At 62.1% G+C, this 24,251-nt stretch overlaps 13 protein-coding genes across 13 annotated transcripts; 7 read left to right on the top strand and 6 right to left on the bottom strand.

The window, feature by feature from the left end:
- Nucleotides 1-240: 240 nt before the first annotated feature.
- Nucleotides 241-2,102, bottom strand: RHTO_05821 (extracellular signal-regulated kinase 1/2; the record flags this gene model as incomplete). The annotated part of the gene is made up of 9 exons (XM_016419482.1): nt 241-571; nt 631-685; nt 743-805; nt 861-892; nt 982-1,200; nt 1,254-1,274; nt 1,330-1,403; nt 1,467-1,591; nt 1,706-2,102. The coding sequence occupies 9 exons, from the start codon at nt 2,100-2,102 to the stop codon at nt 241-243; spliced, it is 1,317 nt and encodes a 438-aa protein (XP_016269688.1).
- A 436-nt stretch (nt 2,103-2,538) lies between these two features.
- RHTO_05820 (dihydrodipicolinate synthase) lies at nt 2,539-4,053 on the bottom strand (the record flags this gene model as incomplete). Its single annotated transcript, XM_016419481.1, has 10 exons — nt 2,539-2,811; nt 2,872-2,995; nt 3,060-3,117; nt 3,173-3,223; nt 3,280-3,295; nt 3,352-3,428; nt 3,492-3,680; nt 3,747-3,779; nt 3,857-3,982; nt 4,044-4,053. The coding sequence occupies 10 exons, from the start codon at nt 4,051-4,053 to the stop codon at nt 2,539-2,541; spliced, it is 957 nt and encodes a 318-aa protein (XP_016269687.1).
- Nucleotides 4,054-4,281: 228 nt separating this feature from the next.
- Nucleotides 4,282-5,823, top strand: RHTO_05819 (zinc finger, HIT-type protein; the record flags this gene model as incomplete). The annotated part of the gene is made up of 2 exons (XM_016419480.1): nt 4,282-4,739; nt 4,794-5,823. 2 exons carry the CDS (start codon nt 4,282-4,284, stop codon nt 5,821-5,823), a joined length of 1,488 nt encoding a protein of 495 aa, XP_016269686.1.
- Nucleotides 5,824-6,018: 195 nt separating this feature from the next.
- On the top strand, nt 6,019-8,345 carry RHTO_05818 (Mandelate racemase/muconate lactonizing enzyme; the record flags this gene model as incomplete). The annotated part of the gene is made up of 15 exons (XM_016419479.1): nt 6,019-6,167; nt 6,232-6,269; nt 6,339-6,466; nt 6,539-6,560; nt 6,624-6,663; nt 6,721-6,806; nt 6,864-6,990; nt 7,064-7,136; nt 7,200-7,375; nt 7,438-7,513; nt 7,577-7,637; nt 7,701-7,898; nt 7,959-8,013; nt 8,073-8,139; nt 8,199-8,345. 15 exons carry the CDS (start codon nt 6,019-6,021, stop codon nt 8,343-8,345), a joined length of 1,443 nt encoding a protein of 480 aa, XP_016269685.1.
- A 136-nt stretch (nt 8,346-8,481) lies between these two features.
- On the bottom strand, nt 8,482-9,328 carry RHTO_05817 (thioredoxin Trp26 family protein; the record flags this gene model as incomplete). The annotated part of the gene is made up of 5 exons (XM_016419478.1): nt 8,482-8,580; nt 8,636-8,750; nt 8,821-8,909; nt 8,967-9,025; nt 9,079-9,328. 5 exons carry the CDS (start codon nt 9,326-9,328, stop codon nt 8,482-8,484), a joined length of 612 nt encoding a protein of 203 aa, XP_016269684.1.
- A 348-nt stretch (nt 9,329-9,676) lies between these two features.
- Nucleotides 9,677-10,772, top strand: RHTO_05816 (uncharacterized protein; the record flags this gene model as incomplete). The annotated part of the gene is made up of 4 exons (XM_016419477.1): nt 9,677-9,764; nt 9,824-9,951; nt 10,011-10,547; nt 10,608-10,772. The coding sequence occupies 4 exons, from the start codon at nt 9,677-9,679 to the stop codon at nt 10,770-10,772; spliced, it is 918 nt and encodes a 305-aa protein (XP_016269683.1).
- Nucleotides 10,773-10,926: 154 nt separating this feature from the next.
- On the top strand, nt 10,927-12,479 carry RHTO_05815 (uncharacterized protein; the record flags this gene model as incomplete). Its single annotated transcript, XM_016419476.1, has 6 exons — nt 10,927-11,001; nt 11,062-11,192; nt 11,248-11,384; nt 11,448-11,771; nt 11,833-12,047; nt 12,102-12,479. The coding sequence occupies 6 exons, from the start codon at nt 10,927-10,929 to the stop codon at nt 12,477-12,479; spliced, it is 1,260 nt and encodes a 419-aa protein (XP_016269682.1).
- A 275-nt stretch (nt 12,480-12,754) lies between these two features.
- On the bottom strand, nt 12,755-14,736 carry RHTO_05814 (extracellular signal-regulated kinase 1/2; the record flags this gene model as incomplete). Its single annotated transcript, XM_016419475.1, has 15 exons — nt 12,755-12,798; nt 12,856-12,963; nt 13,021-13,254; nt 13,314-13,376; nt 13,436-13,467; nt 13,531-13,575; nt 13,635-13,688; nt 13,750-13,824; nt 13,888-13,926; nt 13,991-14,008; nt 14,073-14,131; nt 14,195-14,322; nt 14,407-14,474; nt 14,532-14,570; nt 14,699-14,736. The coding sequence occupies 15 exons, from the start codon at nt 14,734-14,736 to the stop codon at nt 12,755-12,757; spliced, it is 1,044 nt and encodes a 347-aa protein (XP_016269681.1).
- A 255-nt stretch (nt 14,737-14,991) lies between these two features.
- On the top strand, nt 14,992-15,876 carry RHTO_05813 (dynactin 6; the record flags this gene model as incomplete). The annotated part of the gene is made up of 4 exons (XM_016419474.1): nt 14,992-15,005; nt 15,070-15,149; nt 15,234-15,386; nt 15,446-15,876. 4 exons carry the CDS (start codon nt 14,992-14,994, stop codon nt 15,874-15,876), a joined length of 678 nt encoding a protein of 225 aa, XP_016269680.1.
- Nucleotides 15,877-16,029: 153 nt separating this feature from the next.
- On the bottom strand, nt 16,030-17,071 carry RHTO_05812 (DNA polymerase epsilon subunit 3; the record flags this gene model as incomplete). Its single annotated transcript, XM_016419473.1, has 5 exons — nt 16,030-16,436; nt 16,495-16,622; nt 16,687-16,772; nt 16,869-16,891; nt 16,981-17,071. The coding sequence occupies 5 exons, from the start codon at nt 17,069-17,071 to the stop codon at nt 16,030-16,032; spliced, it is 735 nt and encodes a 244-aa protein (XP_016269679.1).
- A 279-nt stretch (nt 17,072-17,350) lies between these two features.
- RHTO_05811 (DNA-directed RNA polymerases I and III subunit RPAC2) lies at nt 17,351-18,147 on the bottom strand (the record flags this gene model as incomplete). The annotated part of the gene is made up of 5 exons (XM_016419472.1): nt 17,351-17,631; nt 17,690-17,739; nt 17,804-17,830; nt 17,895-17,992; nt 18,088-18,147. 5 exons carry the CDS (start codon nt 18,145-18,147, stop codon nt 17,351-17,353), a joined length of 516 nt encoding a protein of 171 aa, XP_016269678.1.
- Nucleotides 18,148-18,712: 565 nt separating this feature from the next.
- On the top strand, nt 18,713-19,608 carry RHTO_05810 (uncharacterized protein; the record flags this gene model as incomplete). The annotated part of the gene is made up of 3 exons (XM_016419471.1): nt 18,713-18,740; nt 18,796-19,124; nt 19,180-19,608. 3 exons carry the CDS (start codon nt 18,713-18,715, stop codon nt 19,606-19,608), a joined length of 786 nt encoding a protein of 261 aa, XP_016269677.1.
- A 338-nt stretch (nt 19,609-19,946) lies between these two features.
- RHTO_05809 (Inner centromere protein, ARK-binding domain protein) lies at nt 19,947-24,147 on the top strand (the record flags this gene model as incomplete). The annotated part of the gene is made up of 5 exons (XM_016419470.1): nt 19,947-20,107; nt 20,180-23,042; nt 23,103-23,279; nt 23,334-23,934; nt 23,996-24,147. The coding sequence occupies 5 exons, from the start codon at nt 19,947-19,949 to the stop codon at nt 24,145-24,147; spliced, it is 3,954 nt and encodes a 1,317-aa protein (XP_016269676.1).
- Between the last annotated feature and the right edge of the window lie 104 nt (nt 24,148-24,251).

Below are 24,251 nucleotides of genomic sequence, written 5' to 3'. Positions count from 1 at the left end.
TCGATACCCCTCCTTTCGCTGCCCATGATTCCCCCGCCTCCACGCCATGTCGCTATGCCAGCTTTCGCTCTGCACGTATGTTCTTCTTCGCATGTAGACTCGTCCCACCTCACGCTCTCGCATCTTGCAAAACGAACGACAATTTTTGCGTGACATGCGATGCGAAGGGACGAGAAACTATGCGAGGGCTACGGGAGGGAATGGGTATCGAGATAGAGAGAGAAGGAGCGAGGGGAGCGCTCAGATGATGCGCTTGAAGGTCATGACCTCGTTGTACAGCAACTTGCGGATCTCTTCGCGGCTCGGCTTGTCGAGGTCAAAGTCGAAGAAGCCCGGGTCGAGAGGCGGCGCGGTAGGCTCATCAGTCGGGTCGTGGTACGCAGCGAGATAGGGATGCTCGAGCGCCTGCTCGACCGTGATGCGCTTGGTCGGGTCGAAAGTGAGTGTTGCGGCGAGAAAGTCGAGTGCGAGGGGAGAGGCGTTCGGGAAGAGCTCAGCGAAGGGACGTTTGCGCTGGAAGGGGAGGGCGCGGAGATAGTCTCGCGAGCGGCGCGAGGTGATGCGGCAGAATCTGCGCAGGCGGACGGTCAGTCGGATTTGGCGGCGGCGGAGACGGTTTGGCAAGCTTACTCGTCCATCATCGGCGTGCCGGTCACGCTCAGGATGAGCGTCAGCTGGTGGTGGTCTGCGGGTCAGAGGCGAGTCAGCGAAGGACGGAGGACAAGCGCAGGACTAAACGCACAGTCTCGTCCTGGGAAGAGCGGCCGGCCGCTCAGCATCTCTGCGCAGATGCAGCCGACGGACCCTGCAGGGCTCGAAACGTCAGTAACAGAGCTAGCAAGCCCAAAGATAGGACGCACAGATGTCGATAGCCTTTGAGTATTGCTTAAACCTGCACGCGAGGTTGCGAAGGTCAAGGGTAAGTTCGCGTCCTGCGCCTCACGCCTTCGCTACATCGCTCGAACAGACGCTTAAACGCACGAAAGCATGATCTCGGGCGCGCGGTACCACCGCGTCGCAACGTACTCCGTCATGAAGCCCCCCGCCTCTCCGCCGCTCGGTTCAGCCGTGTCGACCGACCGCGCTAGACCAAAGTCGCAGATCTTGAGGTCGCAGTTGGCGTTGAGGAGGAGGTTGGAGGGCTTGAGGTCCCGGTGGATGACGTTGGCGGAGTGGAGGGCTTTCAAGGCGCGGAGGGTCCTGTTTGCAGACGTCAGCACAACAAGACTGGGGATAGTGAATGCGAGACGCACTGATAGACAAGATACCGCACACTGGGCAAGTAACGCGCGTGAGCGAAGTCGAAAAGTAGCGGTGAGCGAGACTCACTGATCGTCTGACAGTTGTTGCGTCTTGATCACGCGGTACAAGTCCGTCTCCATCAATTCCTGAATCAGGTAAACCTGTCGCTCACGCCCTCGTCAGCTAGAGACCCGGGTAGAGCGAGAAAGCGGAAAGGAGCACACCTCCTTGAACGAGTCGTACGAAGACGGCTTGATCACGTCGACGATGGTGATCAGGTTTTCCGACACCTGGTTCTCTGCAAAGTATCGCAAGAGCTTGACTTCGCGAAGCGTGCGAAGGGCAAACACTGCGGGGGGAAGACGAAAGTCGAGGTCAGCAAGTCCCCGCGACCGATCCTCGTCCAGCCACGCATCCCCTGACTCAAAGAGCTCGCGCTCGCGACTAAGGCGAAGAAACTCACTCGAATGGTCGAACGGCGACACCTTCTTGATCGCGACCCTCACGCCCGTCCTGAGATGCGTCGCCGAGCAAACAACCCCATACGCTCCCTCCCCAATGATCTCCTCGACCTTGTACTCTGTCCCGACGGAGAAGCGAATCTTGCGCTTCTCTTTCTCCTTTGGCTTCGGGTCGGGCTGGGGAGGTTGTTGCTGCGCGACGGAAGCGGCGGGTGCTGTGACGGCTGGAAGGGCGGCGGCGACGTCTTCCATTGGCATCTGGCTCGCACCCTGCGTCTTCTGGGGGTGCGAGGCTGTGGCAGTCGAGTGAGCGTCGGGGCGAGAATGGGGGTCTGGCGCGGCAGAGCCCGACGACGGTGCGGGCACGGCAGGCGCGGGTCGCTGTGGGACGGTGGCCATGGTTGCGTTGTGTGCGTGCGAGTAGAGTGCTGAGGTTGCGGCGAACGGGTGAGGGTGGACAGTTGCGGCCATTCGAGGTGAAGCGAGCGAGACGAGACGAGGGGCGGGTGTAAGCTAGCGAGAGAGAGAGAGGAGTCGCAATCTGTAGCACGACACACAAAGGTTGGCACGGAGAACAAGGGCCAGGAGAGCAGCGCGGACGAGGAAGAAGGGCGAGAGGAGCGAGAGCAAGGAGGAGGACTGAGCGGGTCAAGCGAGGGAGCGTGCACAATGTTCCATTCGGGCAGCGCGGGCGACTGTACACGCGCACTGTACACGCGAGCACAACGAGCGAGCGATGGAGCGAACGAGCCAGGCGAGCGAGAACGGCGGCGACACCAACGAGAACGACGACCTTCCCAACCCACGACAAAGTGCCGCGTTGCAACTCGACCGCTCACAGGCTCTTCTCGACCTCGAGGATCTCCTTCAAGTCGTCGAGCAACTGCTTGCCCTTGCCGTCCGACTCGTCGAAAGGCAGCAACGGCCTGCGCGGCTTGCCCCCGTACCCCTCGAGCTGGTCGAGCACCCACTTGGCGCCTGCGATACCCGTCTTGGCCAGCGCCCAGTCGGCGCGCGAGACGATAAACTGCAGGTCTTGGGCGGAGGAGACGGATGCCTGGCCTGAAAGCGCGGCGAGCGTGTCCTTGTACAGCTTGGCGCAGGTTTTCTGTGAGCACCGAGGGCGTCAGTACGCGAGAATAGCTCAATGTAGGTCACTCGAACGCACAGGTGCAACGTTGCCGACGCCCGTGATGCCGCCAGCAGCCTTGGCGAGGAGCGAAGGGCCGAGGAAGTCGATGAAGCCGCCGAGCACCGCAAAGTCGTCGCGCAGGGTCGTGAGCCGGGTGAGCCTGTGGCGCGCAAAGCTCATCAATACGAGGAACAGAGAAGTGGAGAGATGCGCGAAGGACGCACTTTCCGACGCTGCCGCAGGTGAGTTTGCAGCCAACGATGTTGGGCGCAGCAGCGGCAACTGCAACGAGCGGCTTAGCTGAGGGCGCTGTCTTGTAGGGGCGAGCTGAACTCACTCTCGGCCATCAAGTCACTGTCAATGTCGATGCCGGCGGAGGCGCCCGGGTCTGAAAAAGGAGGAGGGTCAGTCCTGTTTCCCGCGGACGACGAGCGAGTATCGCACAGTTGTACACGAGAACCTGCAAAGAGCCTGTCAACAGTGCTCAGAGGCGCAGCGAGACGAGACAGGACGAACGGGGATCGGGCTGGCTTCCGCAACGTCGACAAAGAACTGCTTGATCGCCTTCCGGCTCATCGCGCCCGCAAAGTACCCTGTCCGCGCCAGCTCCATCAGCTACTGCGCGACGTCCATCACGAGGAAAAGCAAGGACGCACCAGGCGAGATGACCATGGCAAAGTCCGCGCCAGCCTCTGCCGCCTCCTTGGTCAACTCGATCGTCTCCTTTGTCGAGCTTGCGCCCGTGCCAGCAATCAAGGGGACCTGGGAGAGGGAGGAGTCGGCGTCGAGAGCGGAGCGGGCGGCTTTGACGACTTGGTTGCGCTCTTGGTGGGTGAGCTGGACGGCTGGGGGCGGGGAGAAGACGAGGTCAGCTGGCCGGGAACGGAGCTGAGTGACAGGGGTAAACTCACACTCTCCCATAGAGCCCAAAGCGACGATGTTGACTGTCGGCGCGGCACGAGAGACTCGCACGACGGTCAGCAAGAGCAAGCAGCGGAAGACGACTCTCTCGCAGACGCACCTCCTCCCCTTGCGACGAACTGCACATGCTTTTTGTACGTCTCGAGGTCGAGTTCCTCGTCGTTGCCCTTGTAGAACGTGAGGACGGGCGCGTACACGCCGTGCGGGAGGTTCTTGCCGAATTTGGCTGCGGGAACGAAGGGTGGTCAGCGGTGGGTCGTGGGAGTCGTTGTATGGGTCGTGCGCACTGGATGGCATCGTGGCTGTAAGCTGGAGGGTGAGGGAGCGGGAGGAGCGCGAGGCGGCGAGCGGGTGAGTGGGGCCGTCGAGCGGGCGGGAGCGGTCCGCCAGAAGACAAAACGGCAGAAGCGACGTGGCGGCAGTTTCGCACTGTCTCCGCGTAACTCCTGCCAATGTCCGAAACTGATGAGCTTCCCTCGACCAACTCTCCTCGACGACAGCAACTCACCTTTGATCAGCTGTGGCATGGACAACCAGGCTGGGACATCGCGACTCGGCATCTGCCAGTCCTGCAACGCCCACTCAGCACGCTACAAGTGCCCGCGGTGCTCGTTCGCATCCTGCTCGCTCGCCTGCTCGTCCGCACACAAACTCGCCAGCCAATGCGACGGGATCGCTCCGCCCGTGTGGAGTCGACCGATCCAGGCGAACGAGATGACATGGGGATCGCTCATGCGCGACCAGTCCTACATCGCGGGCGTCGGAAGGGCAGTCGAGGATGTCGGGAGGCAGTTGGTCGCGGACAAGGTCATCCCGCACGGGCGTGTGGGCGGCATGAGAGGAGAGGAGACGGTCAGGCTTGACGAGCGAAGCGAGAAGGAGGACAAAATGGTGCGCGAGGCGAGGAGCGACGGCGTCGAACTTGTCCTCTTGCCCAAGGGAATGAGCAAACGCTTGCGAAACGGCACGCGGTGGGATCCAAAGTGCGCAGACTGCTCTCCGCTTTCCTTGACGAAGCTGACTCACGAAATCCCCAGAAATAACCGCCTCGAATGGACCGTCGAAGTCGCATTCCACCCTCGCCCTTCATCCGACCCGTCCGCTCCCCCTCAACCTCCAACAGTCGTCATGACTGTCCCTCAGCCCACGACTAGTTCCATGCACGACGTCCTCACCGCCGCGCTAGCTTCGAAGGACAAGAAGGGGAAAGGGAAGGCGGTTGATCCGGAGGATGAGGCGTGGGTTGCGGCGGAGAGGGCGTGGGTCGCGTCGTTCGGGCTCGCACCAGCCAGGGCAGCGACAGGGGCGGAAGGTGTTGTCGTATCAGAGGAACGAGCAGGAGGAGACGAGACGGGCGAGGCTGGCGGATCTCTCGACCCTCCAGCACCTGTGGCGGGCGCTGCGCAAATCGACCATGCAGTTCCCACGACTATCTCTACAACACCAAAAACCGACTCCTTCGTCCTCGTGCTCGCCTTTTACGCCCGCCCTTCTATCGATGCGCGACCGTCTCTCGCCGCTGCCGAAGAAGACGCAGAAGAAGACGACGACGACGAGCAGGCCGCCGACGAGTCCGCCGCCTCTTCCTCACCCACCTTCACCCCTCCCTCTCGCCCACCAGCACGGCAAGTCTACCTCCTCAGTCCCACACCCGCCCTAACCCTCCGCGAAGCCCTCGCCGGCTCGACGATTCTCGAAACTCCCTCTTTCGAAGTCTGGCCTCGCTTGTCGTTCGAACAGCAAGTAAGGGAAGGGAGGGTGGAGGTGGTGCAGAAACCGAGTAAGGAGGCGGTTGTGCAGCGGTTGGAGAGGAGTTGGGAGGGCGGACGCGGACGTGGGAGAGGGAGAGGACGGGGACGTGGGATGGGCGGGTCAAGGGAAGGTCACGGCGATACTCGTGAGAGTGGTGGGAGGACGCAGGACAGCGGATGGGGGAAACGGGCGGGACCAGCAGCGGAAGAAGCGGGTGCGGGAGGAGGACCGCGCGAGGAGAAGCGTGTGCGGCTGGATCCGTCGACTGTCGCGGGTCTGCCTGCTCGTCCCGTAGACGGCGGCGGAGCCCTGTAGGACGAGCACTTGGCTCGCTCGCTGGGATACCCCACCAGGGAGAACATGTCGAATGGGACCACTCGCGTCGGCCCGCCCGCTCCGCTTCTCTCGCTCTGTCGCCCCGCCTCTCTCCCGCTCTTGCTCTCTCTTCCACTCCCTCCACAGCTATCAGCACACGTTCTACGCACGCATTCCTTGCTCTCATCGCCCGCCATGACCCAGGACTCGTTCATCGCCAGCTTCACAGTCGAGGACCTCCGCTTCCCGACTTCGCTCACCGGCGACGGCACAGACGCCAACAACCGCGAGTGCGACTACTCGGCTGCGTACTGCACTCTCCGCACGAACCTCGGCGAGGTCGGGTTAGTCGGGGTGCCCGCACACCGGCTCCGCTTCGATACTCACTCCCCGCTTCCTCTCGCTCAGATACGGCTTGACCTTCACCATTGGACGCGGAAATGACAGTGAGTGTCGCACTCTGTCCCTACCAATCAAAAGTACGCGTTCGCTGACCCTCCCAACTACGCCTCCAGTCGTCTGCGCCGCCGTCGAGCAAGTCGCAGGCAAACTCATGAACATGAAGACCGCCGAACTCTTTTCCGCCCCTGGACTCGGCAGGATGTGGAACTACCTCCTTTCGGACCCGCAGCTGCGGTGGATCGTGCGTTCCACCCCACCTTTCTCCTCGCGCAGGTCGAGGAGGACGGAGGCTAACTTGCTTCGCCTCTGACAGGGTCCAGAGAAGGGCGTCATTCGTGAGCCGTAGACGTGCTAGATCATGGCGAGTATGACCACTAATTTGGAACCGTGCCTTGCAGACATTGCGACTGCCGCCGTCGTCAACGCCGTCTGGGATATGTGCGTCCCTTCTTTTCCCGTTGGTGCCACCTTCTGCTGACGCTGAACTACCTACAGGTACGCCCGTCACCTCAAGAAGCCCCTCTGGCAGGTCGTCGCCGAGTTCACGCCGGAAGAGTTCGTCGCCGCAACAACCTTCCGCTGTAAGTCGCCCTCCTTCCCATCCCTCACGCGCAGTGCTGACTCGACACACTGCGCAGACATCACCGACATGATTACGCCCGAAGAGGCGCTTGCGTTGCTGAAGGAGAAGGAGGCCGGCAAGGCAGAGAGGCTCGCGAAGCTCAAGGCTGAGGGATACCCCGCCTACACCACTTCTGTCGGATGGTGCGTCGACTGCGCATGGCTACATCAAACTTACGGGCTCGAGTGGTGAATTGACGGAGGCTCGCCGCGCCAGGTTCGGATACCCGGATGAGAAGGTCGCTCGCCTCACTCGCGAGGCCATCGCACAGGGCTTCAACCACTTCAAGGTGCGCGCGCAGTTGCCCTCCTCCCTCGCTGATGACTGAAGTCCCCCACTCCTCCCGCTGCAGATGAAGGTCGGCGCCGACGTCGCAATGGACCAGCGACGGCTCGCCCTCATCCGCTCCATCATTGACGACCCGAAGGAGTGCGAGGGTCGACCCGTCCCTTCCGCCGAGAGCCTTGTCGGAAAGAACGCAGGACCTACAGGCTCGGTTCTGATGATCGACTCGAACCAGGTTTGGGAGTGCGTCCGATCCCGTCGGAAGATTCGCTCGAGCTTGCGCTGACAGTCAAATGGTCGTGCAGTGTCCGAGAGGCGATCGACTACGTCAAGGCGCTCAAGGACGCGAACCCTTGGTTCATCGAGGAGCCTACAGCACCTGTTCGTCCCCGTCGCCTCCGTCCATGAGACTCTTCACGCTGACCGTTCGCTTTCGTCGGACAGGATGACATCCTCGGACATGCCGAGATCCGCAAGCAGCTCAAGCCGTACAAGATCGGCGTCGGTGCGTTCTCGTTGAGGATCCTCGCAGAGTATCGCAAACCTGACTCTCTTCTCCATCTCGCAGCAACGGGCGAGCATGCGCACAACCGCATGGTCTTCAAGCAGCTCCTCGCCGCGGAAGCGATCGACGTCTGCCAAATCGACTCGTGCCGTCTCGCCGGCGTCAACGAGATCCTCGGCGTCCTGCTCATGGCGGCGAAGAAGGGCGTGCCTGTCTGCCCGCATGCTGGAGGTGTCGGACTAACGAACTACGTCGTCCACCGTGAGCTGATCGAACTGTATGAAGGCAGGGGCGTTGGGCTGACTCGCTCGCTGTCGACAGTCTCCATCATCGACTACCTCTGCGTCTCGGGCACGAAGGAGCGGAATGTCCTTGAGTGCGTCCCGTCTCCCTCGTACGCTCTGCGTGACACTCGCTGATAGATCCTTGTCGCAGATACGTCGACCACTTGCACGAGCACTTCACCAACCCACCAACCATCAACTCGCACGGCTACTACAACGTGCGCTCCTCTTTCATCTCCGCTCAACTACTCAAAGCTGATCTTGCGTGCGCCTGCAGATCCCCTCGGACCCGACAGAAGGCTACTCGATCGGCATGCACGAGGCGTCCAAGGCGGCGTACGTCTACCCGAACGGCTCGTACTGGACCAACGACCACGCCGCCGCGCGCCTCGTCGCCATCAAGAACGGGTACATCAAGGCGTAGTCTTCCCCTCTTTTCCCCTTCGCATCCGGCTCTGTTTGCTTCCTTTCGTGCTTGTAGAACTTCTTTCGGTCTTCAGATTGCGATGCAACTACGTATTGAGACAAGATGTACAGGAACCGAGAGAGATGGTACAGGCTCAACCGATGCGAGAGTGGGCGGTGGTGTCGAGACCAGGGATCTTGGCGTGATCGGCGGGGTTCGCCTGCGCCTCGTAGACCGTGATGATGGGGTCGCGCTACAGGCTTCGGCGTCAGCAACATGCGAGGAGTCACGGCCTGCGGATTACGCACCGTGAAAGCCGAGCATTCGCCCTTGAAGCCGACGAAGAAGACGCGAGTCGTATCTTCACCGTGGTTTGACGGAAAGAACAGGGTGAGAGAGCGGACAGACGGGAACTTGGCTGGCCTGTATCGGCAAAGACGTCAGTAAGGAGTAAAGCGAGAAGACGTAGCGCAGGACTCGCCGAACAGCGAACTCGACGATGTCGCGAGTGATGGGAACGTCAAAGGTCTGCGTCGGCTCAAGCGAGCTCGCCTCGTCGAAGTCCAGGAGCTGGTTCGCGAACTGCAAAGACACGGTCAGTCAAGCGAGAAAGCGAAGAGAAGGGAAAACGTCGCGCACCACTTGCATCTTGTCCGGCGTGTATCCTGCCGGACCTGCCTTGATGAGGATGGAACGCACTGTCTGCAAATGTCAAGTAACGACGGAGAGGAGCGAAAGGACGGGCACACACGCTTGATGTTCCCGGTGAAAGGGACGCGAAGGATCAACTGCTCGTCCGCGTCCGACTCGAGCCACTCCTCCTCCTGCGTCCGCTGATCCCACGGCTTGATGACCATCTTGCCTTCCTTGCCATCCTCAGCGTTCAGCGCGACGACCTTGTCCCGGTCGACATGCTTGTAGAGGAAGTTCAGCTCGCCCTCGAGCAGAACGTGGGCATCTGCGTCTCCGCACTGGCAGCCAGGAGGGTGCGCTGGAGCCATTGAGCGGATTAAAGCGCGGCCAAGTGCGTAGTGAAGCGGAGTCGTGGGTGTGGACCAGGGCAAGGAAGGGCGAGGAGGTCGGTTGGGTCGACGCTTCTCTCGCCCGCTCCGCCGCGGACTGCCGGTATCTCCTACGCTCTAACCGGCTATATAGAGCTCCCTAGACCCAGCCCGCAGCGCCCGGCTTCTCTCCTCCGTCGACTCGCGCATCCCGGATCTTCATCAGTCGAAAGTCGAGGTGCGTTCGCAGGGCTTTTCGGCGGTCTGAGGGCGGACGAATCTCCTTCAGAGCCCCCCTAATCACAGTTGGAGCGGCGCAGAACCGCCAGTACTCGGTACGCCCCGGCCATGGCGAACGGCAACCTCTCGCATTCGATGCGGGAGAATTACGGTACGCACGGCGTCGCAGAGTACTACAAGATCGTCCAGGAGTCGTGTGCGTTCAGAGTACTCTGTCTGAGGGCGCACGCGGCTAATTCTCGTCTTCTTCTGCAGATCGAAATCCTCACTTTCCTGGCCTGAAGAAGGTGCTCGCCCAGTTTCTGGACCGATATGTTGCACAGGAGAAGCCAAAGGGCATCAAGGTGCTGGATCTTGCTGCGGGATCGGGCGAAGCAACCGAGGTGGGTCGCTTGTCCCCTCCATTTTCCGGCTGTTCGACGCTGAGAATCCGCTTCTGCAGGCCATACTCGCGTGGAAAGCTTCTCGATGGCCAAAGGCGGACGGAAAGACTGTTGCGGGAGTACAGTCAGCGCGATTACCTGAAGGAGGCGCACCAACGCTAATCCCCCCGCCCGCAACCTCGCAACCCTCCCGCCCTCTCGCACTGCCGATCCGGCAGCCCTTCAGCCCGCCCTCTCGAGGCCCCTCCGCACGACCCGCCGTCCGGCCAAAGCGCTCGCCGGCAACACCCGCCCTCTCCGAGCCAGAACTTTCCATTGTTGCCTCCGACCCCTTCACATCGCCCGCATACCGTGCACGCATCGGCCTCCCTTGCCTCGAGATTTCCTTCTCCGACGTCGCAGCTGGCAAGCTGCCCGCCCCAGGTTCGACCAAACCGCCTGAAGAAGGTGACGATGAGGTTGAGCTGTACGACATTGTCGTGATCTCGTTCGCGCTGCACCTTGTCGAGTCGCCCTCCGAGCTGTGGGCCTTACTGGCGGAGCTAGGGAAGCGAGCGCGATGGCTTGTCATCACGGCACCTCACAAGAAGCCTGAGGTTCGCACCCCTTTCAGTTCTTCCATCTCTGACCTGCGCTCACTCGCCTTCTTCTCGCAGATCAAGTCATCGTGGGGATGGCGACGGTGGGATCCGTCAGCAGCATGGCGTCCTGCGGAAGGACGAGGGAATGTCGGCGGAGTTGAGGGAGACGGGTACGAGATTGTGCTCGACCGCGTCCGACTACGGCTGTATCGAAGCGAGGCGAACTGGGATGGCGAGTAGACATCCTGCAACACTCTCTCGAACCATTTCTTTCGCTTCCTCGTCGCGGCCCCTGTCCCAAGGTCGATCTCCTCTCCGACCCCACTTCTTCACCTCCTTCCCCTCACTTGCGTCTCGCTGAACTCGCTGACGGGGCTGCGTGTACACTGCTGGGATGACTGCTACGCCGCCTCAACCTGGGAGGGCGCCCGGGCGCGTCCTGCTTCTGCTCGACGGCGACCACACCCTCGTGAGTTCGCTTCCATCGTTTCGACGCGACAGGGACGCGGCTGACCAGCTTCCTGAGCAGCCTGAGCGCGACAGCCTGATCCGTGGTGCACAGGGAGGCAGTCTTGCGGCGCACAGCTTGCATCACCGCCTGAAACTTTGGGCGTCGAGCGCGATGGGGAGGGCGTGCCAGACCTCGGTTCACGTCTTCGGGTGCGCAGGACGGTCTTTCTCGGAAAAGGCTGCACTGACCGTCTCTGCCTCGCAGCGACGTCGCGCAGCTGGCCAAGTCCCTTCGCATCCCCGCCGAGATCCTGCACAACTTCGTTCGCGGCTTCAGCTCGACGCCTATTCCGTCCGCCTTCACCAACGTCCTCCAGAGCAGCACCTTGAGCGCCATGACAGGCAAGTACCGCACTGCTGCGCGCCGCACCACCACACTCGCTAATCCTGCTTCGAACTGAGAAGGTCACCTCGGGCTCACTGCTCCTCTCGTCGACGCCGTCGTCCTCGTTGGGTGGTACACCGACATGCACGCTCACTGGCTCGGCAGGCTGATCGCGGCGGGAGCGGTCGATCCATCGCGCCTCGCTCTCGTCGAAACGGCTCATCCACTCGCAAAGTCTGTTGCTCGACTCGTCACGAGGCGCGTCAAGCTTGGCGACTTCACCGACGTCCTACCTGTCGTCAAAGACATCACTGACCCGCCCAGCGATGTCGAGGAAGGCGAGGGACTCGAGGCAGAAACGATGGCTGCTGGACCTCCGCCAGGATTGGCCATTCCCGTTAGCGGTGCGTTACTTCCTGTCGCACCCATCCCCCACAACACGAGTGACCGTCGCACTAGCCGCAGGGCGACTTGCCAGGCCGTCTTTCGAGACCGCCTTGCCCGAAGAAGGGCTTACTCCTCGTGCCGCAACTCCCGCCGCAAGGCCAGCTACTGGCTCTCCACAATCACCGCCTCAACCTGTACAGGAAGCTCCTCGGACCCCTTCTCCAACCGCTGCAAGCGTTCCTCCGCGTCCGGCTACCGCACCAGCTGCTCCTCAGCGCGAAGAGGTGCAGCAGGTACGCTGGCCCGTCTCATGGCGTCGCAGAGCCCGGCTGACTATCGTCTCCTAGCCGCTCTTCCTTCCACTTACTCCCGAAGCCACACCTGAACCAGCGACTACTCCGCCGCCCGCTGCGAAACCTCCCAAAGTCGCCCTTCCTCGCGCTCCGCCTGTTCCGGCGCAGTACGAGCCCCTCCTCCGCATCCTGATCGCGCTCCAAGCGCCGTCGCCAGCCGGCGTCGTCCCGCCTGCGCCACTCTGCTCCGCGGTCAGGAACGAGCTGCAAAAGTCGGAGCTCAAGGGCAGGTACGGCAAGCTCACGGCGTACATGCTCGCGGCTCAGAAAGACGGGTGGGTCGTGACGGGCAAGGGGGAGACCGAAGGAAGCGAGTGGGTCAAGATCAGCCAGCGAGGATTGAGGGCGATGGGGAAGAAGCCGGCGAGGTGAAAAGGCTGGTTGCAAGCATCCCGCGGTACCACCGTCGAAGTCTCTCTACTGCTACGTGCGAGTGTGCGAAACAGCCCTGCTGAGTCATACACTGGATGAGAGAGTCTACAGACGAGAGCAACCGGACCTGCGAAGTTCGTCAAGAGAGGGCGAGGGAAGGCAATGCGAGCAAAGGGGTATCCAGAGCGAGAGGTGTCTTGGATGTTTGCGTCAAGGCGTGACAATATGCGATGTGAGGAGAAGAGGACGGAAGTGTCTGCGAGGGAGTTGGCCATCTAGTGCTGGGGCGGAGGCGTCGTGATCTCCTCGTAGATGAGGGCTGCGAAAGCGAGAAACTCAGCGCTCAGCACGACCGAAAGGTACCCGCGAAACTGACTCTTGAGCTGCTCGCGACTGAGTTGCTGCTGGTCAAAGGCGAAGAAGGCGGGAGGGAGAACAGGCGCAGTCGGCTCGTCGTGAGGGTCGTGATAGGGTTCGAGGTACGCTGCGCAAAAGGACGTATGAGCCGCGGCCCTCTGACTGGAGGTCGGACGGGACGCACGGTGGCTCAAAGCGTCGACGACACTGATCCGCTTCTTCGGGTTGAACGCCAGGCAGCGGTCGAGCAGGTCGATCGCGAGAGGGTTGGCGTTCGGGTAGAGCGACTGCAGCGGCTTCTTCTTCTGGAAAGGCAGGGCGCGGAGGTAGTCGCGGCTGCGCTGCGAACCGATGGCGTAAAAGTCTTCGAGCGAAGGTGTGCCGAGGACGCCGAGGATCAGGGTGAGCTGGTGGTGGTCTATGGGGGAAGGCAAGTCAGCCGAGTGCCGAGGCGGATGTAGCGAAGTCGCAACGCACAGTCGCGGCCAGGGAAAAGGGGTTTGCCGTTTAGCATCTCGGCGAGGATGCACCCGACCGACCCTGCGAGGCGCCAGAGATCAGTGCACAACTTCGGGGACATCGGAAGCAGGCCAACGCACAGACATCGATAGCGAAGGTGTACTCCTTGAACCTGCAAACCAAGTCGCGTCAGCTTGGCCCTTCCTTCGCGCGCAGTAGGGGCGACACTACGGACGTGAGCATGATCTCTGGCGCGCGGTACCACCGTGTTGCGACGTATCTGTCCAGAGCGGGCAGTGTGAGCGACGACTGACTGAGAAAGGATGGGTATTTGCGCACTCAGTCATGAAGCCAACCGCTTCCGTCTCGGTTGACATCGCCGACCGAGCAAGGCTGCCAAGAGTCGACCTCGATGAGCGATTACCAGCTGCAGGAACTGAGAAGCGGGACGCACCCGAAGTCGCAGATCTTGAGATCGCAATTCGCGTTGAGAAGCAGGTTCGAAGGCTTGAGGTCGCGATGCAGCACACTGTGCGCAAAGTGAGAGTAAGCTACGACCGTAGAGCGGGTAGACTGAGCAGGCGGAACTTACGCGGCCGAGTGCAACGCCTTCAGCCCTCGCAGCGTTTGGCTGTGCAAGACGAGTGAGTCAGTCCCCAGGTCAGACAAACACGCGGCAGCAGTGATGAGCGCACTAGAGGAAGTATTGGCAGCTGCAAAGCCGGAAATCTGGTCAGTCTCGCGTTGCATTCCGCTGGAAGGTCGAGGAGGACGTACTGGTCGTCCGAGAGTTCCTGACTACGAATGACGCGGTGCAAATCCGTCTCCATGAGCTCCTGTAGGAAGGGCGATGCCGAGTCAGCAAACGCCCGCAGAAGGCGGTCGACGGCGAGATGCACCTGAATGAGGTAGACTTCGCTGAAACCCTCGAGCGACGCGGGCTTGATGATGTCGAGGATGGAGATGATGTTCTCGTGATTGAACCACCGCAGAAGCTTGATCTCGCGCAGCGTTCGCAGGCAGAACACTGCGCGAAGGTGCAAGCAAGGAGGGAAGGAGGGAAACCCGCGTCAACTACAGCGGGAAGAGGACTGCACGATTCGCAACGCACTCGAGTGGTCGAACGGACTGATCTTCTTGATCGCAACCTTACTCTGCGTGGGAAGATGCACGGCAGAGCTGTTCGAGAAGAATGAGCGGAGTTGTCGAGAAGAGCGAGGGGTCCAGCGAACGCACCAGACCACTCCGTACGCGCCTTCTCCGACCACATCCATGCTGTTGAGGACCACACGAGCCGACAGTCAGTCTCTGCCCACCGTCTGCGCAAGCACCCCCGCAGCAAGCGAATCTATGCCGTCCAGGGTGTCTCCCGCCCCGAATGGCCAGATTAATGCCGCACGCACATCTTGTAGTCTCCACCGACCTCGAACTTGCGGTCCATGCTGGGCTAAGCGGGCTATGTGCGGGTAGAGAAACGGTTCGCGATGAAAGAGCGGGGTCGGGTGAGGGCGTCGAGGCGTCTGGCTGGGTCCTGGTCGTGCTAGCTGTGCTGTAGTCGCGTAGAACAGTCCTGCTGTGCGCGTCGTAGCCTTTCCAACTCGAGCAGAAGTGGCCGACGAGGTCAAGCCGTTTGTTCGCGTCCGTCGGAGTGTTCGTCGACGACCAACTCGCTCATCCGCTCTCCTGGCTTATTGAGATGGCTCCTGACATGTCCGTGGAACCTAGTCTACCTGGCTACACGCTTTAACGAACACTGAACTCGCCCTGGCTGCAGAGTAGACTCGTTCAAGGTCGGGACGAAGACGGTCGTCGTGGCGGACTGTGACCTGCGAGGAGACATCACACTAGGTTCAGGTGCGTCGAGTATGCTCATATCGAGGCTGAGGCGGACTCTCAGGCGGAACGAGCGGTTGATACCGGATCTCACCCTCCTCGCAGGAACGATTCTCCAGCCTCGCTGCACCATTCTCGCCATGGCCGGTCCGATCGTTTTCGGGTCGAACAATATCGTCGAGGAGAACGTAGTGATCGTGAACCGGCTGAAGCAGCCGATGGTCATCGGCGACAACAACCTCTTCGAGACGGGCTGTCGTGCGTATCGCAACTTCTCGCCTGCTGGGCGTCGAGAACCTGACCTCCGAAATGAGCAGGCATTGAGTCGCCATCTATCGGCTCGCACAACACGTTCGGCGTCCGTTGCCGCGTCACGCCCATGGTCGAAGTCGGCTCGAACTGCGTTGTCGGCGCAGGCTGCGTCGTCCAGGCCTCCCCATTTCCGCCCGAAAACCCGCGAACAGGCGTAAAAGAGGACGAGTTGGCAGCTCCGTCTTCAGACGAGCTCATGGCTCCGCCGTCTGAAGAACCATCACAGACCGATCCTTCATCCCTCCCCGCTCCTTCCTCCGCCACTTCACAACCCCCTCTCGATCGACTCGACGACTTTACACACGTCTTCGGCTCGGAAAATCGACGGCGAAAAGCAAGCGGCGAAGGAACAGGACAGAGCAAGGCGCTCTTCGTCAAGCATTGGGAGTATCTGCGTGACACGCTGCCCAAGTATCACAAGCTCAAGATGTTCTGAAGCTACCCAAATTCCACATCGGTATACCCCGCAGCATCGCAGCATACCCTTTCGTTCGTTCCCTGTAAATCCTTCCCCAAGCCTCTCCTCTCCTTGACGCGAGCCAGCTACGAGGGCGACACAACAAGCGGAGTCGAAATGCAGAGACGTAATCTACTCATCACCCTTCCAAGCCTCGTCGCCCTCGTCCGCCTCGAGCCCTCGATCCGCAACCTCATCTTCGACGCCGGAGCTGCCCGCCTGCTCCATCTCCTCGTCTTCCTCCTCGTCAACGTATTCTTCCAGGGCGTCTTCGTCAACCTCTTCTGCGCCTTCGTACAGGTTCTCCTCGTCTGCATTCGGGCGGTCGTCCCGCAAGACCGTCACTCCCGCCTCGACTCCAGCTTCTCCCGCCGTAGGTGCCGCCTCTACCCCAACCGCCGCAGCCGGCGCAGCTCCGTTCGTCTCGGAGGTTGACGCGGCTGGTGCAGCCTCAGGCTCCTTGACCTTGAGGACGGTTTTGGGCGGAGGAGCAGGCGCAGGTTCGCCGCGCTTCTTTGCGTCGGCCGCCGCTCGGAAGGCTGCGAATCGCAAGGAGGTCAGCTCCGGTCACAAAGAGGTTCAGACAACGCGACGCACCCGCCAGCTCCTTCTTCAGCGTCTTGTGCAGCTCCCCTCCGTCGTTCCATCCCAGCTGCTTGACCGCGTCCAACACGTGCTGCGCCGAGATCGTCTTATTGTTGCGCTCCGTGGCGACATCGTGGCTCCTGTAACGTCGTGCTACGGCGTCAGAGGTCCGGAAAGCTGGGCAAGGGAAGGAAAGCGACGGACAGCGCTGCGAGGTAGTTGATGAAGACGGTGGAACCCTTGACCAGAGCGAGCGGCACTTCTTTCTGCAATTTGATGTCTGCTGGGAGCTGTCCACGGCGCGAAAAGGTCAGCTGAGCTCAACCGCCGCGCCTTCTGCACCTCAAACGGTCGCGGAGGGGGATGGGGTAGAAGTCGAGACTCACGGCTCCCTTGGCCAGACGGGCGACTGTGTGCGCACAAAGAGCGTCAGTAAGCACCGTCTACACGCCCGCCAGCCCCGACACGCGCTGCGAGACGCGAGAGAGCACCACTTGCCGACACTCTTCTGCAACTCGAACGCCTCGAGACCGCCGTCTTCGTCCGCCGGGTCAGACTGAGCCGGCTTCTTGGCTTTTGCGCGCGGCATTGCGCGAGCAGGAAAGCGGAATTGTAGTGAGGGAGGAGTGCAACAGACGCGTCGGGTACGGGGTGAGGAGGAGAAGCCAGTTCTGAAGTTTCGCTGGACGGACTCTATCGACCTGGAGAACGCTCTGACAGAGCGGACAGTACGATTCGAAGCACAGGGGAGGCCCAGAGAGGAAGCGGAAAATGCGAGGTAGAAATACAGTACAAGCACGGGAGTGGATGCGAGTGAGGGAGGCGCCGTGTCCGCCCGAGCCTCCTCGAGGTACAGAGGGAGACCAGTCTATCGGCCGCCCTTAACCGCCTTGCCGCCCTTCTTCTGCTTGGCCTCCTCGTCCTCTTTCCGCTTCTTCTCCGCGAGAAACTCCTCGTATGTCCCTCGCCCCTCGGCCTCCTTCTGCGCCCACAACCGCTGATTGACCGACTCAAAGTCGTGCTTCTCGTCCTCGACGCGCTCGAAGTCGCCCTCCTCGAGCGAGGCCTTGTACTTGTCGAGGATCGTCTCGGCCATCTGTTCGATGTTGTCAAGCGCCTCGTTGAACGCCTCGAGCGCCGACTTGCCGTCTGCGATCCCATCCGTCAGTGCGCGGCGAGCAGGGAAAGAAAGGGGCCCTGTACGAACCATACATCTGGATTCGAAGGTGGATCTTGGCCTCTGAGGGGTGAGGAGCGCTGCAGAACGACGCGAGGTCAGGTCTGGCGCGCGCATCCTCTCGACAGATCACCTAGTACGCACCTGTAACCGCAGAACTCGACCGACGGGCTGTTGCGAGGGCGAGAGTCGGCTTCATCAGCTGGGAGGATAGAGGGGAAGGACGAGGACTCACTTCTTCATGAGCATCCATCGCAGCAGGTTCCCGAGCGTGTGGTCCTCCTCCAAGATGCAGAATGTCGCCTGCGTGTACCCTTCCGTCGCGCCTGGCAGCTGTTGTCGCCGTCGAGGGAAGCATGGTCCACAGCGAGGCGGTGTCAGCTCGTTTGCCTCTGAACGAGCTGGACGGGGACAGTGTAAGCACGCACGATGCTGACTTTGTCGCCAGAGACGACCGCGCTCTCGTGGCGGTTCACCAGCGCTGCCATCGCTCGTCGTCGCTGAGCCAACCCTCTCCTCGTGCGGTTGGCTTCCTCCCATTCACGCTCACACGGCCAGGCTGACTCTAGTGCAGTGCACTCGACCGCACACTCTCGCACAAGGCTGGCGAACAAGCGGGCGGACTCTCGCGCCGCCGTCACCCGCCCTCGCCCTCGTCCCTTTGTGCCCCTTGTTCGTAGCGGGTTCTTTCATTCGGCTCGCGCACCTTCCCGAACCTGGCACGGACAAGGCGACGAGCCCATTGCAAACGCTCGAGACGCTAAATGCAAGCGCTCGGCCGCCGTCACACTCCCGCATTGTTCGCTGCCCTTATCCTCCGCCTTTCTTCCTTGCGCCGCTGCAGAACAAGACCCATGCCGTCTTTTGTTGCGTGCAGAGGCTCCCGTTGCTTGTTCTGCTGAGCCTGCTGGGTTGTCGTGCTGCTTCGCGCCGCTTGCGAACGCCACTTCCCTTCGCCTTCACCTCCTCATCAAGGCCAATTGACCTACGCACGCGCTGCCCACCTCGCCACCGTGCTAGATCTTCGGCTCCCGTGACTTTCTTTCCTGTATCATGCTTCGCACTCACGTCAAGTCCGAGGGTACGTCCATCCCGCTTGTCGGTACCCAGCGTGGCTCTAACCATTTCGCCTGCAGACATCGAGCCATCTCTCCCTACGCCATCTCCTTCGCCACCGAGGTCCAGTCGACGTCTGCCGACACGCCGCGATCCCGCCGACCTGAAGGAGCAGCACGTCGCGAAGGCTCGAGCAGCCGCAGAACGAGTTCGTCTCGAGCATCTGGCTCAGGCGTTGCAATCGCCTAGCACAGGCGTCAAGGCCGAGGAGGGGGACGTAGGGGAACAGAGCGGCATGCAGCGGTACTCGTACATGGTGGAGCACGAGGAGGATGGGCGCAAGGTATCCAAGCGAGTGACGGTCATCGTTCCTGCGGCGACACCTCCTCCATCTTCCACGCTCGATAAGGTGCATCCATCTCGTCTCTCCCTCATCGATCCTGCGCTAATCTGCTGCTCGACAGGTCACGTCTGGCCTGGCCTTCCTCCCTCCGCCCGCATCCTATCCCTCGCCCTTCCCTCGCGCACCTCCAGCTCGCTGCATTCCGCTTCCGTCCCTTCATCGTCTCTCCCTCGCACCTCCGCAAGCTCCAGTCCCCCTCTTTCACTCTCATGCGCGGAAGCGGCCACTAGCCGTATCGAACAACCAGCTCGAGCAACGACGACCAGCTTTCACTCTCCCACACCAATCTCCCGTCCCATCGACTCTCTCGCGAACGGCAATGTGGGCGCAGGATCAGCAGCGACGACTGGCGGGTATCTCGGATGACGCGGGCGAGCGGCAAGAGCGAAGGCGGGGGGACGACGATGCGGAAAGGGAGGTCAAGAGGGCGAGGTTGACGCTGAGCGAGCGGCGGGGCGGCAGGAGGTTCGCCCCTCTGTGCTTGGTGTAAGGTTATTGTCTCGGACATGCAAAGTAGGCAGTATTCAGCACAGGTACCGCTTCCCCCGTCGCCTTGTGACGGACAAGGGAGCGGATTGCCCTCGTAGTGACTTGTAGAGCTTACGGACAGCTCTTGAGAGCACAGTCACGTCCTCCATTTGCCCCACGAGCGCTACGGCAGGTCGACATCGTCCTCGTCCACTCGAGCTGTTTGCCTGTCTCCTCGACCACTTCGCTCTTTCCACTCGTTCGCCGCTTTGCAAGCTTCTGAGCATTTTTAGGAGTGCTAGCACCCGCTGCGAAGCCTCAGCCGACCCGCCCGCCTCCTCAGCGACAGCTGCGGCCGCCATGCAGGTTCACCCAACAACGGCGGTGCTCTCGTCGCTCGCCTCTCTTGCGCACGACTCGCTGCAGGCTCAAATCGACGACTATGCGGATGCACACAGGTGGATGGATAGCTTCTTCGAGAAGCTCGCGCCCAAGGGGCAGCAGAAGGCGGGCGGATCTCGGTGCGTCCCCTCGAGTCGCTCGGAGGGTCCGTCGGCGCTTGCTGACCTCAGATGGACAACCTGGACCCGCAGACTCGCCATGTCGGAGCTTATGAAGACGCCTGGACGTAAGCGTGTTGCGACCGCCACCTCCGCCCACCGCGCCCTCGCCTCTTCGAAGAAGGACCCCGTCGCAACCCTTCTCTTCCCCGCGCCAGCCTCACCGAAGCGATCTCCCGCGATCGGCAAGGAGAACAGTCCTGCAGCATCGTCGGGCCAGTCAAGCTCGCGCAGGTTGCTGTCACCGCTCGGTCAGAATTCGTCGCTCAACAAGGCCAAGACGGTTTCGCCTCTCCGCGCGCCTTCGCCGAGGACGTTCGGCACTAACAACCAATCTGCACGCAATTCGCCAGCTCCTGTCGAGTCTACGCCGGCTGCCGATGTCAAAGCGCTTGACTTTGCTCCCCCGCTCGACCTCGAGGAGCCGGAGCCTTTCGAGCTGCCGGTCCACGAACTCTCGAACGTCATGGAGGAGGACGAAGAGGAAGACGACGACGAGGAGGAGGCGAGGGAGGTCAGCAACGTTTTGACGAAGAAGGAGGAGGCTGCCCTTCCTGCCGCCGCCAAGCTCGACGAGGAGGAGAGGGCCAACCTCTCGATCATTGGCGAAGAGGAGGAAGACGAGGACACGTCGACTGGCTCCGTCGTCACCGCGCCTTCCACTCAGCCGCCATCTCTCGTCGGCGCACCTTCGATCATCCCGGAGACCCAGTTCAGCCAGCCTCATCCCGCGTCGCCAAAGCCTGCCGAACCTGCTCGCGCCATGTCGCCGCAACCGCGCAGCGTCTCTGGTGCGTCGTCCGTTGCGCCGGAAGCCGACACCGAGGAGATGTCGGTCCCGCTCAACGACGCACCCTCGACTCTCCGCTCGGAGGCCCTCTCCTCCTCCCTCTCCTCGTCCACCCTGCGTACGCCCGGCGGCAGCTCGACTTCGCGCTTCACTCTCGGTACCTATTCGGCCGCGAAGCTCGGCAGCATCGGCCTCGGCTCAAGCCCGCCTCCGACCGCATCAGCAACCGTCGGTCCCGCCATTGCCTCCTCGCGCATCAGCACCGGCGGCGCCGCTCCCCGCCAGCTCAACTTTGTCGGTCTCCCCAAGAAGAGTCTCGGGCATGGGCTCGGCATCGGTCGCAACTGGCTCGCCTCGGGGCCCGACAGTCAAGGCTCCACCGCTTCGCAGACATCGTCGGCACCTTCCACAGCCGCTGAACCGGCGCAGTCAGGCTCTACAACGGCAACAGGTGCTGTCAAGCGCAAGTCTGTCGACGGCGCAGACGCCGCCCACAAGGCGCCGAAGCTCTCGCAGGTCCCCGCAGGGGACATCGACCAGGATGAAGCACGCAAGCGCAGGGAAGCGCTCGCGAACCGCATTCAGAGCATGCAGGCTCGTCAGAGCAACCTCGGCGGGCGGACAAGCAACGTTGCTGGACCGTTCGGCGGCGTCTCGAACATGTTTGGCTCGACGAAGCCGATCTCGACGACGACTGCGCTCTTCCACTCGACATCGACTGCTCCCGTCGCCAAGCCGCTCTTGGCCAACGCGCCGATCCTGCCGTCGTCGTCGTCGGTCAACATCGCTGCCGAGCTCAACGGTCCTGCCGCTCGTCGGCCGTCCGTTATGGAGCGCGTCAAGTCTTTCGAGTCGAACACGACCGGCACAGAACACGTCCACCCTCCCTCCCCATCGAAGATCCCCGCCGCCTTCAGCTCCACCGCCCACCACTCGCCTCGCCCGAACTCGCCTCCCCCTGCGTTCTCGTCGGGACGCTTCGCCTCTCCGCCCGCATCTCCACGACCTGCATCTCGCGCGGCGCCGTCGGGTCTCCCCGTCGCTACGTTCGGCAGCCCTCGTTCTGCACACTTCATGCCGCCAGCGGCACACCCGGCGTCTCCTCGTCTGGGCGGCATCACCCGCTCGCCGTCCGCCTTTGTCTCCGCTTCGATCTCGTCTATCCTCTCGCCTCCGCGTCAAGCGGTCAAGGTACCAGTCGTCGAGCCCAAGAGCCCGGCACGCTCGCCCGTCCGCGTCGCCAACACCCCTCCGACCGCAGTCGTTCGCTCGACGACGCCCGTCGCTTCTCCGCCGGGCATGGGTCTCGCCGACATGCTCAAGAAGGCCGAAGATGCGCGCTCGCTGGAGATGGACGACGAGCTCGAAGACGAGGAAGAAGAGGAGGAGGATGACCGCCCTACCATCCGCGCGATCAACGCCTCGACTCCCGCTTCTGCCGTGGTCGAAGCGCAGGCTAGTGCGAAGGCGAAGGCAGCGGCGGAGGAGGCGTGGCAAGTGCGCGAGGCGGAGGCCAAGCGCGCTGCTGAGCAGGCTGCACGCGACCTCGAGGAACAGGAGGCGCAGCGTGAGCGGGAGGAGTTGCTCAAGAAGAGGCTTCCGTCGCTTCCCGAGCCGAAGCAGCAGGAGGACGACGAGGACGAGTCGGGCTCGGAAGACGGCGAGGGTCGGAACACGGCGGTTCTGACCAAGGCTGTCAGGGAGGATCTCACTTCGAAGGCCAGCCCAAGCCGCGTTGTCATGCCCGGCGGCTTCGGCAACGGATCGAGCTCGCATGAGAACGGCTCGAGCGCCGAAGCGAGCGATGCAGAGGACGACGAAGCGGTGGACGACGAAGAGGACCGGACGACCATGTCGATGATGTCGAGCGTCACAGCCTCGAGCACGCTCAACTTCTCGCAGAACCACCACCCCTTCAAGCCCGTCACTGCGCACAAGGCACCTCAGGCCTCCCGGCCCGCTTCAAAGGCCAGCATCGCTTCGACTGCCTCGACCAGCACGACGTTCGGCCTCAACCGCTCGACGAGTGCTGCGCCTGCTTCTGCCATCAAGAAGGCTAAGCCGGACGTCAAGGCTGTCCAGCGCACGACTGCTGCTGCGAAGAAGGTGCGTCTCGCTTCTCCTCCCGCTTCACTCGCTCAGACCCGCTGACATACCTGACTATAGGAAAAGGAGGAGCGCGACCGCAAGGCCGCTGCCGCCAGCGACAAGCGCAGCATGCTCCAGAAGAAGCAGGAGGAGGAGCGGAAGGTCAAGGCCGAGGGCTTCGAGAAGAAGCGCAAGGAGCGCGAGGAGCAGGCGAGTAAAGCCAAGGCGAACCCGATTCGCGGCGTCAAACCCAAGGTGCGTAGTGCTGCCTCTTCGGTTCATGTGTAGCTGACGCGGACGTCGACGCAGGCCGGCGACGACGAGCCGTCGAAGAAGCGCAAGATCGAGCCCGAAGCCAAGTCTCGCCTCGACCCGAAGAAGGCGCACCAGCCCGGTCGCGCTATCACTCCGTCCGCCTCCAGCCAGCAGCTCTCGTCGTCGACGCGCACGGGAGCGATGGGCCCGCCCGCGGCGGCACTCAACAAGTCGGCCGGTCTCTCGAGCATGCTCAACAAGTCGGACGGGCCTTCGGCTGCGCTGAACAAGTCGGCCGGCGCGAGCGCGATGATCGGCCACAGCTTCATGTCCAACAAGATCAATTTGACTGGCAGCGCATCGGCGTCTGCCGCTCGTCCCGCCAATCCGACCAAGCCCTTCGGTTCATCCGCGCAGAACGGCGCGAGGTCGCAGCAGCCGACTCCGCAGGCCAAGCCCGAGCCCGAGCCGTTCATCGAGCTGCCCGACGTCGACTCGGAGTACTCGGACTCGGAGGACGAGGACGCGCAGGAGGCGAAGAAGGCGGCCCTGCCGCGGTGGGCGCAGTCGCCCAACCTCGCCCGCGCGCTCGAGCTCCAGCAGACGATCAACCCGGACGAGATCTTTGGCCCGATCCCCAAGCTGTCCATCCGAGGTGCGTGGCCGTCGTTCCGCTTGCAAGGCGGACTCGCTTTCTGACCTTCTCGCTCGCGCAGACATGTTCCGCAACGCCGAGTCGGCTGCCCGTCTCCGCGTGCGCACGTCGTCTGCGCAGTGGGAGGGTACGGATGCGCTCACGCAGGCCGACATTGAGCGGTACCAGCGTGCGATGGGCTTTGCGCGCACCGAGACCCGCCCTCCTCCGTAGTGATCCTTCGGCTTTCTGCGCTGCTCTGCGCTGTCCTTAGTAGATTGTAATCCTACTCTACTGCTTTGCCACGCCATTGAGCCGTGTTGTTGTTCTCGCTCGGA

This window comes from Rhodotorula toruloides, assembly GCF_000320785.1.
Source record: "Rhodotorula toruloides NP11 unplaced genomic scaffold Scaffold37, whole genome shotgun sequence".
NCBI classification, from domain to species: domain Eukaryota; kingdom Fungi; phylum Basidiomycota; class Microbotryomycetes; order Sporidiobolales; family Sporidiobolaceae; genus Rhodotorula; species Rhodotorula toruloides.
The sequence above is the reverse complement of the archived record's forward strand: the minus strand, read 5'-3'. Positions and strand labels throughout refer to the sequence as shown.